The sequence below is a fragment of the Bombyx mori genome, chromosome 15 (genome assembly GCF_030269925.1).
Source record: "Bombyx mori chromosome 15, ASM3026992v2".
In the NCBI taxonomy this organism is placed as follows: domain Eukaryota; kingdom Metazoa; phylum Arthropoda; class Insecta; order Lepidoptera; family Bombycidae; genus Bombyx; species Bombyx mori.
In genome coordinates, this window is record NC_085121.1 from 2,555,824 (window position 1) to 2,569,617 (window position 13,794).

General features: G+C 38.7%; 1 protein-coding gene across 5 annotated transcripts in view; it reads right to left on the reverse strand.

Annotated features, from left to right (window-relative positions):
- LOC101741635 (neuropathy target esterase sws) overlaps positions 1-10,273 on the reverse strand; it is a 47,067-nt gene extending 36,794 nt beyond the window's left edge. For 4 of the 5 annotated variants that reach the window (XM_062672405.1, XM_062672404.1, XM_062672403.1 and 1 more), the window contains exons 1-6: positions 10,060-10,268; positions 8,756-8,837; positions 7,133-7,344; positions 2,221-2,407; positions 1,110-1,255; positions 113-241 (exon numbers count right to left, since the gene is read on the reverse strand). In XM_062672405.1, the coding sequence (XP_062528389.1) occupies positions 113-241; positions 1,110-1,255; positions 2,221-2,407; positions 7,133-7,344; positions 8,756-8,837; positions 10,060-10,161 (858 nt within the window). In that variant the 5' untranslated portion in view covers positions 10,162-10,268. Of the gene's footprint in view, positions 1-112; positions 242-1,109; positions 1,256-2,220; positions 2,408-7,132; positions 7,345-8,755; positions 8,838-10,059 lie in introns of all 5 variants that reach the window. The other variant, XM_062672402.1, reaches the window with a different exon arrangement.
- Between the last annotated feature and the right edge of the window lie 3,521 nt (positions 10,274-13,794).

The window sequence follows — 13,794 nt, forward strand, 5'->3', positions numbered from 1 at the left end:
CCCCAGTGCGTAACAATATTCGTGTTTGAAACATGTTTTTTTATTGGTTAGATGAATGACATACATCACACATCTTGTAAATGCGCGATGCGGGTATTGCGAAATATCTTACCTGTATTACCCTGACGAATATGTCGGGGTACTCTTTGAATACTTCTTGGAAAGCTCTCATTGGCAGCTTTATGACTTGCGAATCTTCAAGAGCTTTGGCGTTCACTGTCTTGTAAGGTTGCGAGTGACCCTGGAGATTTTTTTTAAGTACATTAATTGCTAGAAAATCTAATAAGTTGGATTTTGAAGTGAAATTATGTGATTCAGTAAAATATAATTGTTATTATGAGCATTTTAATAACTTTTGTGTCTATGACGCATTCAAGCAAGTGTAGTTTCATTCCACTATGTATGGTCGACGTATTATGTCCTCTTTTTTTCATTCAGACGTATCATACGTCACCTCTTCACTCATACCCTTCACACGCACATACACACAGTCCATCCAAGTCCTTTGGCGTCCAATGCGGTTTTAAGCACTATGCTCTCATAAGTCGAAATGCTTTAAGAAGTATCGGCCTTAAGCGCGGCCCAGTTCGACTTGTCACAAACGTCACCTATTCGTTCGACGCACACCAAGCATCTCTTTAAAAAAACAAAAACGGACTTTTTGGCGGGAATGCGAGAATGAAGTTGTGTGATTTGTTTTATTTTATCTATTTAGTGTTTCTTCAGGTTTAAATGCGTAATAACGGTGGTTTATTAACTGCTTATTATCTGTGAAAGCGCACAAACGTAACTTCTCGGGATCCTCCAAAAAAGTCCACTGAAAAAGTCTCAGTAAATGACCACTATTTTACTGACATTATATTTCATCCCATATCATTTAATCTCATTTCATTTCAATTCATGCCATGTTAATTTTTTTGTAAATTTAATTCGTTTTTAATCATTTATATTATATCGCGATTAGTTTCCTTAGTTTTCTATTGTTCATAAACTGTAAATAATTTAAACGGCGAATTATAATAATCTTATTACTTGACGCTGGCTAATGCACAAACCGTGGCGGAGCCAAAAAAAAAGAAAAAAAGAAGAAAAACAACAACAAACAATACCGTGAGAACATCAGTAAAGCTAAGCAAAGACGTGACGCTCTCTCCCGCCCTGACGACCTTCAACGAGAGACTGCTTCCATCTTGATTCGTGATGTATACGTTCACGCGACCAGTTTGAACCACGTATACATTTTCGTCGGTGTCACCTAATAATAATAATAATAATAAAAAAGGAGTTCAATATTCATTTATGCTTCAAATCCATGAACCCGCTCTGATAGAGATATCGTTCATTGACCGATAAATATCCTGGTTACAGATTGTAAATTGACAATTAACCGATATCACTGGTGGTAAGACGTCTTGTGAGTCAGCACGGGTAGGTACCACCACCCTGCCTATTTATGCCGTGAAGCAGTAATGCGTTTCGGTTTGAAGGGTAGGGCAGCCGTTATAACTATACTTGAGACCTTAGAACTTATATCTCAAGGTGGGTGGCACATTTACGTTATAGATGCCTATGGACTCCAGTAACCATTTAACACCAGGTGTGCTGTGAGCTCATCCACTCATCTAAGCAATAAAAAAAATGCTTTCCGATGAATGTAGTTTTTCTACTAACGAAAGCAGGATAGACCCGGCAATGTGGTGGTTATCGTCATTTATGGAGAACGTGGCAGTGCGGACAGCACAGTCAAGCTACTGCCTACTACTAAGGACTCTTACTAGCCTCTTTTAAAGCAGTACTCAAAGGAGCGAAATTAATTTCATATATTGAAAACGTGCTTCAAACGGTTATCAAATAAATCTTTGTACAGTAATATGGGTCATTTATTTTTTGGCATTGATGGCAATCTGGTGTTAAGTGGCGTAGGCGTCACATTTAGACGCTTAGTTGAAGTATAACGGCCATCCCATAGTTCTAAGTGAGACGCATGATTACTGCGTAGTTAAGTAGGATCTTACCTTGGTACCAGTATTGATGAATGTGATGATGTGATGGAATAACATTATATTATTCCATGGTCATATCATTAACGAATATCTATTAAGTACGTATTTCCTTGCGAATAACGGTATACGTCGTGGCTTGAACAACAAGAAGACAAAAAGAGAAGCAAGAGAGAGAGAGAGAGAGAGAGAGACAGAAAGCTTCACTCATTCGACTCACCAACTTTGAACAGGAATGAGCCAGCAGGCAAGTTCAGTATCTCAGTGTGTTTACAAAGCATTAGGAAGACTGGTTTCTCGAAGTGCCCGAAAACTCTGATGCTGTGCAGCATGTATAGAGCATCCGGTGGAACTCGATCGTCACTTGTGAGGTCCTCTTCCAAGTATTCTGCTGGTGGTTCCAGTACCTGAATAGATGGTGAAATATCGAATTTAGTAAGTATCCCGCGTGGGTAATTTGGTGAGATACATCTTCAGTGGACAAGGGCTGACCACTTATTTGCAGCGGTAGGCAGAAACTTGACTGTATCTCTTGCTAACGTTCATGAACAACATATTCCCCTCTACCTATCAAGACAATATAAAAACCCAGGTTACCTTGCAATGACGACGCTGAAATTTCAATTTTACCGAAAGAGCCATCTTCATCTCATCCAAATCCTGACACTTAAATTGGCATACATGACTTATTGTAGACAGAAACATGGAGCTGCCTTAATACGTGTCAGCTCTCAACACATCCTACCACCGACACTTAAGTTAAGAACCAAAGGAGAGTTAAGTCAGAAAATAAAGTGAGAAATGACTACTGATGCCAATACGAACGTTGATAGAGAAGTAACGGCTGTAGCTGATGCAGGCCAAAGCCGGATTGGCGACGTACATTCGTAGCGCATTTTACTTTCATAAAACATTTCAAGATTGACAAACTTTACATTATTATTTATACTGGGTGTTAGGAGACCACTTCCGAAAAAAAAAACAGACAATAGTATTAGTGACACCTGTGATAATGGGACGGGAAAAAAATCGATCCTGATTTAAAAAAACATTTTAAAAACGTTTTATTAGCATTATTTACGTTCCATCATGTTAGTACAGCTAAATGAACGGATAGTTTCACAAAAAATATATTACTTTACTAAAAAAAACCAGCAATGAGGCACAAAATAAAAAACAGCTGATGCTCGGATCAACGAACGCCCGGGCGCAACGTTTCTTCTACACGCACACCGGTGCTGATATACCGCGCTCCTCAAAATGTACAACTTTGTAGGTACAAAGTCTTCGTTTTCGGAAGCGGTCTCCTAACACCCAGTATAATATTACCGCGTATACTTCAATAAATTTAAATAAAATTTACATAGCTTTCCGCGACTATTTCCGTCTGCGTAACTAAGCTTTATATCGCTTGATCGCCGAACCGTACGCAACGCTGGGATGAAAGCCTATATGATTATCCTTTAAGTACATGATTTAAAACTGTTTACATACCGAATTTCGTCAAAATCGGTTCAGAGCTCTGGGCGAGAAAGCGTAACAGACAGACAGACAGTTAATTTCGTATTCATTAATTTATCTGCTAAGTAACTTAAAACAGTAAAATAAGTAAAATTCACAAATATTTAAAACGACATTGTAGTGTAGTGGTAGGACCTCTTGTGCATCCGCACGGGTTGGTATCACCACCCTGTCTTTTTCTGCCGTGAAGCAGTAATGCTTTTCGGTTTGAAGGGTGGGGCAGCCGTTGTAACTAATTATAACTAACTATACTGAGACCTTAGAACTCATATCTCAAGGTGGGTTGCGGCATTTACGTTATAGTAGGCAGTTTATGTTTACGTTATAGTGGGCCGTATGCTCGTCTGCCTCAAAAGGCAATAAAAAAAAATAAAAAAAAAAATGTCTATGGGCTCCGGTAACCATTTAACACCAAGTGGGTTGTGAGAACGTCCACCCATTTATGCAATGAAAATAAAACTATACTGTTCATCATCATTATCAGCATATAGCAGTCCACCGTTGGACATAGGCCTTTCCATTTGCACGTCACTGAGCACAATCCTCGGCTTCTATCACCAGCTTTTGCCAGCTATTCTGCCTAAATCGTCACTCCACCGAGGCTGAGGGCGTCCTGCATTACGTTTGCCAATTCGCGGTATACTGTTACGAAATTCCAAATATTACATTACTCATTATAATTCCATTCCTTTTACCGAGTAACGAATAAAATTCTATGACGTCTGATGTTTACTCAGAGAATCCTTATGACGTTAATGTAAATGAAAAGATGTTACTTATTCGTTCTGGATATGTGACGCATTCTCGATCTGTACTGTGCAATTTATTATTGTTTTTTTTTTCCTTTGTAGTCAGACGAGCCATACGAGCCAACGGGTGGTATGCGGTTATCATTGCTTATCGACGTCAGCAATGCCATGGACAGATCCAAGCTCCTACCTACGACAACAGTATTGCTTTGAAATCTTAGTCCACGGAGACGAAAACTATGTCTACTTGTAGCCTGGATTTGGTGGTCGAAGCGTATGGATCACACAAAAACATTTTAGTTCGATTAAGTGACGACCAAAAACAAAGCAAACTGTTTTCAACAAATGTCAGAAAACACCACCTATAGTAAAGGGTCGCCGCACAGGGCCATCGGCCACAACCACATAACGCCGCCACCGGAATATTTCCTGTAATTTTCATTCATTTTACATGTGCGTGTGGCGACCACCGGCGTCCAACCGTGAGCGGTTTTTTTTCCTACCTAAGCTGATTGTCTAGAGAGACCATATCAGCGTCACCAGGCTAGTAGGTGAGCTCACGGGACTGAAACCGGATCCCTAGCAAGAGCCGTGCTTCGCAAAATCTACAACCAGATCGAAAACGCGACCCACCAAGAAGATCCGCCGAGTATCTCAGTAGGCTGTGTTTGTGAGTTAATTTACTCGCCGCGCCCTTCGTCGCAAACGACGGGTTCGACCGCTAGTGAATCGGGAGGATCCGAAATGACCGGTTTTGGGCGACGTCGGCTGTTTACCATTCGGTCCGCAGGATCGACTATGTAGTTTCCGGCGGCCACGATGAGAGAATTTTCGTGTAGTGCCGCTTTATCGAAGTGGGGCGAGCGCGGCGACACTAATAAAACGCACACCAACATCACCTTGACATTGCATGAAATCATCTGTGGCCACAATGTATCATTGTGTAAAACTTAAAAATGAATTACATATATCAATAAACTTCAAATTGAAGTATTTATTGACAATGTTATTTCAAACGACAATTAAGCCGTAAGAGCACTAAAAAATGCGCAAGGACACAGGTTTATAAACGGAAATAGATTTCTCGAGCTCTGTAACAAATACCTAAAGAATTCCTAATGTTCGTACATAACGCTTTAGGATTGTCAAATTATTGTCGAAACAGGATGATATCACTATTAAACCTAGTCTTAATTTTTTTAAACATATAACAGAAGGGCTTTTTAAACACATTAACGAATTACTTTGAATTATACCAACTCATCCTTTATGTAGGACATCGGTTGTGATTTAACAATGACATCTCGAGGTATGCGCGGTCTACTATCTACTCGCAACGAGTCAATCAACTGAGTTTCTCGCCGGGTCTTGTCAGTGGGTCGCGATTCAATAGTAGATTGAAAGAAGCACTGCTTTTGCTAGGGCTAGTGTTAGTAATTGCCTTAGGTTGACCCCGGTAGGTAGCGGCTTGGCCAGCGGTAGGCAGCGGCTTGGCCAGCGGTAGGCAGCGGCTTGGCTAGCGGTAGGCAGCGGCTTGGCTAGCGGTAGGCAGCGGCTTGGCTCTGCCCTTGGCATTGCTGAAGTCCATGGGCGACGGTAACCACTCACCATCAGGTGGGCCGTATGCTCGTCTGCCTACAAAGGCAATAAAAAAAAAAAAACCCCGTGAGATTACGTACCGATCCGCGCAAAATTGGAATAGCCCCTTAGGTTACCAACGAACAGGTAGGAAAAAAAACTGGCAATAAAACCATTTAACTAGTCTGCGACGTAAAAATCTTCGTAGCGAAACACGAAATAACAACCTAAGAGAACGTCCGTACATTGCACAAAGATGAATACCAAAAAGAACATCTTGCAACACGTTGCCAAATTCAATATTTAATCAGCATCTACGAACGCAAATCCTGTTATGTTGACTAAAGATTAACTAACACGTAATGTAAAACCAGGTGATTGAATAGTGTATTTTTTTTTTCTAGAATAGGTCCCTAGGTTTTTTTTTTTTGTTGCATGGATTGGTTGACGAGCTCACAGCCCACCTGGTATTAAATGCTTACCGGAGCCCATAGACGCCTACAACGTAAATGCCGCCACTGACCTTGAGACACTAGTTGACCTTATAAGATGACCTTAGAACTCATATCTTAAGGTGAGTGACGTATTTACACCGTAGTTGCCTATGGGCTCCAGTAACCGCTTAACACCAGGTGGGTTGTGAGCTCGCCTACACATCTAAGCAATAAAAAAAAAATATGTCTCAGTATAGTTACAATGGCTGCCCCACCCTACAAAAAAATCGAAACGCATAACTGCTTCACAGCAGAAATAGGCAGGGTGGTGGTACCTACCCGTGCGGCTGACCAGAGATCTTACCACCAGTAAAAAGTGTTTGCCAGTTTAGCAGTGGCTCAAAGAGGTCGGGTTCAACTGTACTCTGGTGGAAGGTAAAATTGTTGTAACGGTATCGTATGAAACAATTCCACAGGCTGTCTATAACATAGTACAGGTACAGAGACAAAGTTCGTCCATGGAGCCAGAGGTTCGAGAAGATCCGTCAGATTTGGATTATCTTCTGTATTGAGTCAAATGTAATTAGTAAAAGAACAAAAACAAAAAAAATTTGATTGTACTCTTCTACCCACTTATGTAAAGCTCTCCCTTTTTAAGAACGGTTAGCTGGTAGATAACTCAATTGTTGAGTTAAGCTTGCCATTTTATAATTTTTCGCAATTATTGTATTTTATTAACTGTGTGTAAAATATAGAATAAAGAAAAAAATATATATTAGTTCAATGTGTATTTTAACTCCTCGACAGCGGGAGTAACTGTACAATTAGAAAATTAAATCCATTTATTTACCTTAAGTTGTTCAGGAGCGGAGTCTTTTTTGAGCTGTAGGAGTTTACGCGCGAACCTCATGACAGCTCTCCTCTTGCGACCCTGACCAGAGTTTGATATGGACTTGACTTTTCTTAACATACGTCTACCGTAGAACATCATCTTGTCGCGTTTTCTGAAACGCTTCGCCGGCTCCCCTGCAGCCCCTGACGCGCAGACATCGCCAACTAATTCTGTAGGATATTAAGTAGTCATTATCTTGATTTTAATGGCATAAGCGGTAGGCAGCGGCTTGGCTCTGCCCCTGGCATTGCTAAAGTCCGTGGACGACGGTAACCACTCACAATCAGGTGGGCCGTGTGCTCGTCTGCCTACAAGGGCAATAAAAAAACTAAAAAAACGAACTTAATTTTAATTCCTAAAGCAGTTTTGCGATTTAAGCTCTTGCCTCAACTACGTAAATACGTAATCGCTTCGTGGTTAGGGTAGACTGGATTAAATTTTATATAAAGAGGTTAATGTCGAAAAGTTCTTAAAAATATTCAACTAACAAGATTAGGTACCTACTAAATATACTTTTTTCCAAAATGATAATTTACGATAACTTATTCAAGTATCACATTCATTATGTTTTATACAACGTTTATAATCCAAATTTTAATTTTCCTTTCATTACAAATATTGTAGAAAGTTCTAAGAACCAAGGTCGAATTTGATACTGAAATTATGAAATTCAAATCAATTTCGGTCTTAATGTATCATTTATATTAATTCATATTAATAAATTCACTGGTTTTAGTCTATTCAAATTTATAAATTGGATAGATCGAATTTGCAAAAATTATCACACATTATCATAATTTATATTTTTAGTCTATTACTCACTATTAATGTTTATTTTATCAATTATAAAATTTACTTCAAATATATTTATTAATATGTAAAGACAGGATAGTCTGTTATTAGTGGTCAATATTCTTTATTTTATTTTTATAAGTAGTAGTATTTTAGTATTTTTGGTACCCTTTGCGAGTCATCTCCAAAATCAAATCAACTTTGAAGCTTTAAAGTAGTGATTTTTATTGCCGTTATAATAATATTATTTCTGTCGTGGTCACAGACTATTTATTATGGATTTTTAACTATTAGTAGCTATTGTATTGCGAGCTATGCTGTTGCAAATAAATTTTACTAGAAAAGTCAGTTTTGTTCATAAAAACAGATAAAACATAGCAATAAGCCAATTGTACTTTTTTTGTATTTAATGTATCTCATTGTTTATTTATTTTTTTGGTGTACTATAAAGAATACTCTATCTTTCTCTCTCAAAAACAGTTAAGCACAAGCTTTGTCTGTTTGTCAATAGATTTCATACTTTTTAGTAGTATTGTCGAGCTTACTTTTCAAAAGAAAACATGGACATTCAATTAAAAAAACCGTTAGGTATTATTTGCTCTTTTGTTTGTCAACAGATGTATTACATTTTTTTGTTTAGTAAGCCTTTGTATTATCAATAATTACATTTTGATCTATTTTCAAACATAAGTACATTTTGAAAACAGTTTTATTTAAGAAATAACAAAAAAATCAAATCTGAAAATGTTATGTGATCAGTTTTGTTAGTTGAACACTAATATTAATTACCTTTGACTCGCCATCTCCTATAGTAATAAAAGAATACGATCAGCAAGGATACTAAAAGGCAGCCACAGAAAGACCACAGCAACTGCAAACAAATGAAGTTTAGAATATTGTACCAATAAAGCTCGACTACCAAGCTCAGCAGTGGATACCGCTTCTTTAAAAGTCAGTCTGTCTTAATAACAATAATAGCTATAAAACCCTTCTATCAAAAATAATTTTGTATATCATTAAATTTTATATCAGCCGGCATGACATAATTGGGCTCAAAACATTTAGTATAATTAATAATAATAATGAATAATATAAATAAACAACACAGTAGTATATTTTATTGCTTAGATGGGGGAATAGTTCCATAGCCCTTCAAACTGAAACACTTAACTGCTTTCTAAAAGAAATAGGATGATGGGGGGCTGTGAAGGGCTTCACAACAGAAATACGAATTTTCTCGGTCTGCCACTGCTAAAATTTTATTGAGTATATTTCAGGTAGATAAATAAATGATGAGTAGAAAATTTTTTTTAAAGATCAGAAGATTAGAAAAATAGCGAACTACTTTGTGTAACACTATGATAGCAAGATGACCTTGATGATTGAATGCTCTCAAACAATTTATTATTTTTGACCATGTACATATAGATTAAAAACTATTTCAAGGCTTTGTTTTATATAATGTTAGCACACCTTTTATGGTACTTAGCAAACTCCATTGAAACAAGATTACTTTTTAAATCACCCCCTAGACATTAAACTTAATGAGCAAAGAATCATTAAGCATTCTTTAATCCGTGAACTTCTTAGGTTTTTTCTAAGCATTACCATTTATATTTCAATATGGTAAAGAGAACGTTATTATTAATGTTTTTCTGAAAAAAAATATTCTCAATTTTTTTTCTCACTTTTGAAACACTTCGTAAAAAATTCTTAATGTAAAATTTTACTTTTAATTTAAAACTTTTACGTACTATTAATTATTAAATATTAAAAAAACGAAAGCTAACTTTTCACTACTGCTTTGACAATTTAATTGTTTCTTGGAGATTTTTTTGTTGTTATGAAAACAAAAAAAATATAACGCAACTGATAAATTAAACAGTGTTTTGTATTTTAAAAACAACAAAACATCGTACCTACGCTACTCGTGAATTATCATTTAACATTGGTTTCAAGGATGACAATTTCTAATAATAAAACTGTAATGTTGACGCAGAATTTAACTTTAACATTTAAAAAAATATATTAAACCAAAAGCGTAGACTGCTAATAAAACAATTGACCAAGAATAACAAAAAATCAATACATACTTGATTCTCTTGGAAATTATTCGACCATTCTGATGTCCAAGTCGTGACAGCGAACATGTTCGCTTTATCGTTTATGTTGCTCAATAGATCCACTACATCCATTTTCGCTTCGTTTAAACTAACTGAAATTATTTTATTTCGTACAATACCTCGTATTTCATAACTACAAACAAAAGACACAACTCGATCGAGAGACGAATGACAATTGACAAGAATCTCAAATATATTAAGTGTATAATCTATGGACAAGAAATTATCTAACTGTCAACAATCCCGAACTACCAGTGTCAAGTCGCCCAATTACTTTCTAGGCGTCGCGGCGTTGAAGAGTAAAATTGATTTTATCGTGTTTTTGGGAATTGTTTATTATTCGACGTTTATTCATCAAGGTTGAACGTAACTTATTGCTTGTTCATTTACTTTTATAACTTAAGCTAGTTAAGATCTATCTCCCGACACTACTGCTAGTATCTCGTCCATCATGATCTACCACATGATCTGAAAGCGAAATAACAATAATTGTCCCTTCATAACAAGTTGAAACTACAAAACTTGCTTACCGTCACGGTCTATGCAACTGTAGTGTTCTCTCACGCAGCCTGTACACACATTAACTCTCTCTAAGCCTCGTTTTTGCAGGATAGCCGTCGGAGCACCGTGATATGTGAGGAATGTAGATCTTCACGACGGCTTAAATCCTGAACCAATAAGTAGGTATATTAGAGAAGCGTCAGAACGCTACCTTGAAAAAGCAGCGCAACACGATAACCTTCTTATCGTGGCCACCACTAACTACATATCCGACATTTGAAGTCGTCGTGGCCTAAAGGATAAGACGTCCGGTGCATTCGTATCGAGCGATGCACCGGTTCGAAACCCGCTGGCGGGTACCAATTTTTCTAATGAAATACGTAGGCAGCAAATGTTCACGATTGACTTCCACGGTGAAGGAATAACATCGTGCAATAAAAATCAAACCCGCAAAATTATAATTTGCGTAATTACTGGTGGTAGGACCTCTTGTGAGTCCGCACGGGTAGGTATCACCGCCCCGCCTATTTCTGCCGTGAAGCAGTAATGCGTTTCGGTTTGAAGGGTGGGGCAGCCCTTGTGACTATACTGAGACCTTAGAACTATATCTCAAGGTGTGTGGCGCATTTACGTTGTAGATGTCTATGGGCTCCAGTAACCACTTAACACCAGGTGGGCTGTGAGCTCGTCCACACATCTAGGCAATAAAAAAAATTAAAAAACCCAGGCGACGGGGCAAAGCAAAGTCGCCGTCTCCCATAACATGTCTCGGTGCTTTTACGCTCTTCAAGCGCCGGTCACCGTCTTCGTCGAACTTGTCGACTCCGACGAAGATAGCCCTATAGAGCCCATAGACACAACTCGCTGAGTTTCTCGCCGAATCTTCTCAGTGTGTCGCGAAGTGTCGTGTATGAAGTATGACATGCCCTTCTTCAAACAAGAAATGCGTATACTATTCAACGGTAACCACTGATCATCAGATAGATCGTATACTCGTCTGCTTACAAAGGCAATAACAAAATCACTAATCGGACTACATCATGCTTTAACTTAATGTCTTAGCTTAGATTTCAGTAACTTCCTATGAGAAGGCAGTCTCCTCCCGGTGATGGTCACAGGGCGACCTAAGGGGGTTGAGACTGCGCCGCACGCTACCGTCACTCTAGCGCGCTGGCACCAGGAGGACGGGACGACGCGTCGGCGGCTGCGGATTGCGATGCGGTCCGCATTTTCGTCGTCGCTGTCGTCCCTGAACATACTGTGGAAGAGCAACCCGGTCGGCGGTGTATCGCGTTCCGACCCGGCAGGCTGGTTCTGGCCCAGCGGGGTATCCCGGAATACCAGCGGCATCGCCCGGGCGGCCTGGTAGGGCCGCCGTACCGCGGAGATTGACGTCGTTGGTCGTCGACTATCGCCTCGACGACCCGTCGGTTGGGCGCCCTCGGGGTGGCGCCGCGTGTCTGGTTGTAGTGTTGACCGCGGGAACCCCCCTACTCTGACCGGGTTTTGACCCCGGACGGAGATCGGACGCCGGGTGTAAGAGTGCAGGGGAGTCGTTTAGTGGGTGGGCCCTAAATTCCTTGGGCCCGCGGTCTGCTCTTAACACCTGCAGATCGTTGAGTCTCACATACCCCGCGCGCCCCCTAGGTGCGGGGACCTCGTAGGAGGTTCGGCCCTCGCCCCGAAAAAAAAAAAAAAAAGATTTCAGTAACTTAACTCATCGCGCCGTCAGAATGTCAGAAGTAAGGACACTGAAGTAGGAAACATAATATTAAGGAAATGAAACGTCAACAAAAAATTCGTGCCACTGTGACGTCTTCTAGCCACAAAACATGGCGGTTTTAGTGCTGCCCAGAAGATTTTAATGTTAGTAGGTTTTATCGATAAACGTTCCTGGCTCATTTTATTTTAAACTAGCGACCCGCCCTCGCTTCGCTTCGCAAACATTAAAACACACATGAAACAAAAAAAAAATATTAAAAAAATATTTTAAAAAAGTAGCCTATGTTCATCAGGGACAATGTCGGCTTCTAATGGAAAAAGAATTTTTCAAATCGGTCCAGTAGTTTCGGAGCCTATTCGAAACAAACAAACAAACAAATCTTTCCTCTTTATAATATTATTATAGTATAGATATTGTTGAGTATGAATGTATTTGTAGAATTTATACTTGAATAGGAAGTAAGTATATTGTTATGTGCAAAGATGATGTGATTTAGATATTATGTGAAATCTAAGACGAGTTCGTGCTTCAAATTTGCCAAGTAAACGATATGACGATTTTTAAAATTTGCTACAATGATTTTTTAGATAAAGTTGTCGTTTGCCGCAAAACATAAAGATATGGCGCAGTACAGTGCCATCTGCCCATTTCTAGCATGCTGAATGTTATCGTATTTTGAGTACGTGTTTTTCTTAGATTATTACAATCTATTTTAATTGTTTTGCTGACTCTAAAGTCCGTAACACACTACCGCAGCGCACCTCAAGGAAGGTGCGCCGCACCATTTGAATCACTCACTTGAGAGTGATTCAAATGAGTGAGACAGATTTTTCCGATGAGGGCTCCATAATGAATTTAAATATATATAGATAATAGTTTTGGGGCATCGACTTTCTTGAGATCCTATAAAATATGTTTTAATTATTATTTTTGTATGTTTTAAGCATGATAAAATAAGACATTTTATATAAGCAATCATATTAAATCGATATCAAAGTCAATAAATAATGTACAACCCAAAACAGACGGCTGAACTGACGTGACAATGACATTTGGTGCGCTAAACATGGCGGATTTTCAGCCTCATTAGACTGAGACGGAGATATTTACGTATATTCATGTTTCATTTTATGTACGCACTGAAATGCTGTTATATTGTTTTCCTGCGAGTTAAAGTGCTGAGTAAGAACGAGATAGGTATATGTTTATGTGTGTGCCTTCAAAATGGGTGCTATTTATATAAGCAATTGTACGTATAGAACAATATGTCGTGTCCCTACTATATAGGTCTATGGTCCCTACTATATAGGTCTATGAATAAGGAGCACCAACTGAGTGTATTCGGACAAAAGTGCCCGCTGTAAGGGGCCAATGAAGGTGGCGCGCGCCATAGTAGCAAATGAAAATATTTTAATAACAAAGCCATAAACTGTTAAATTAGAGTTTTAAAATAAGAAGGAAAGAAACACTATTAATAAAAA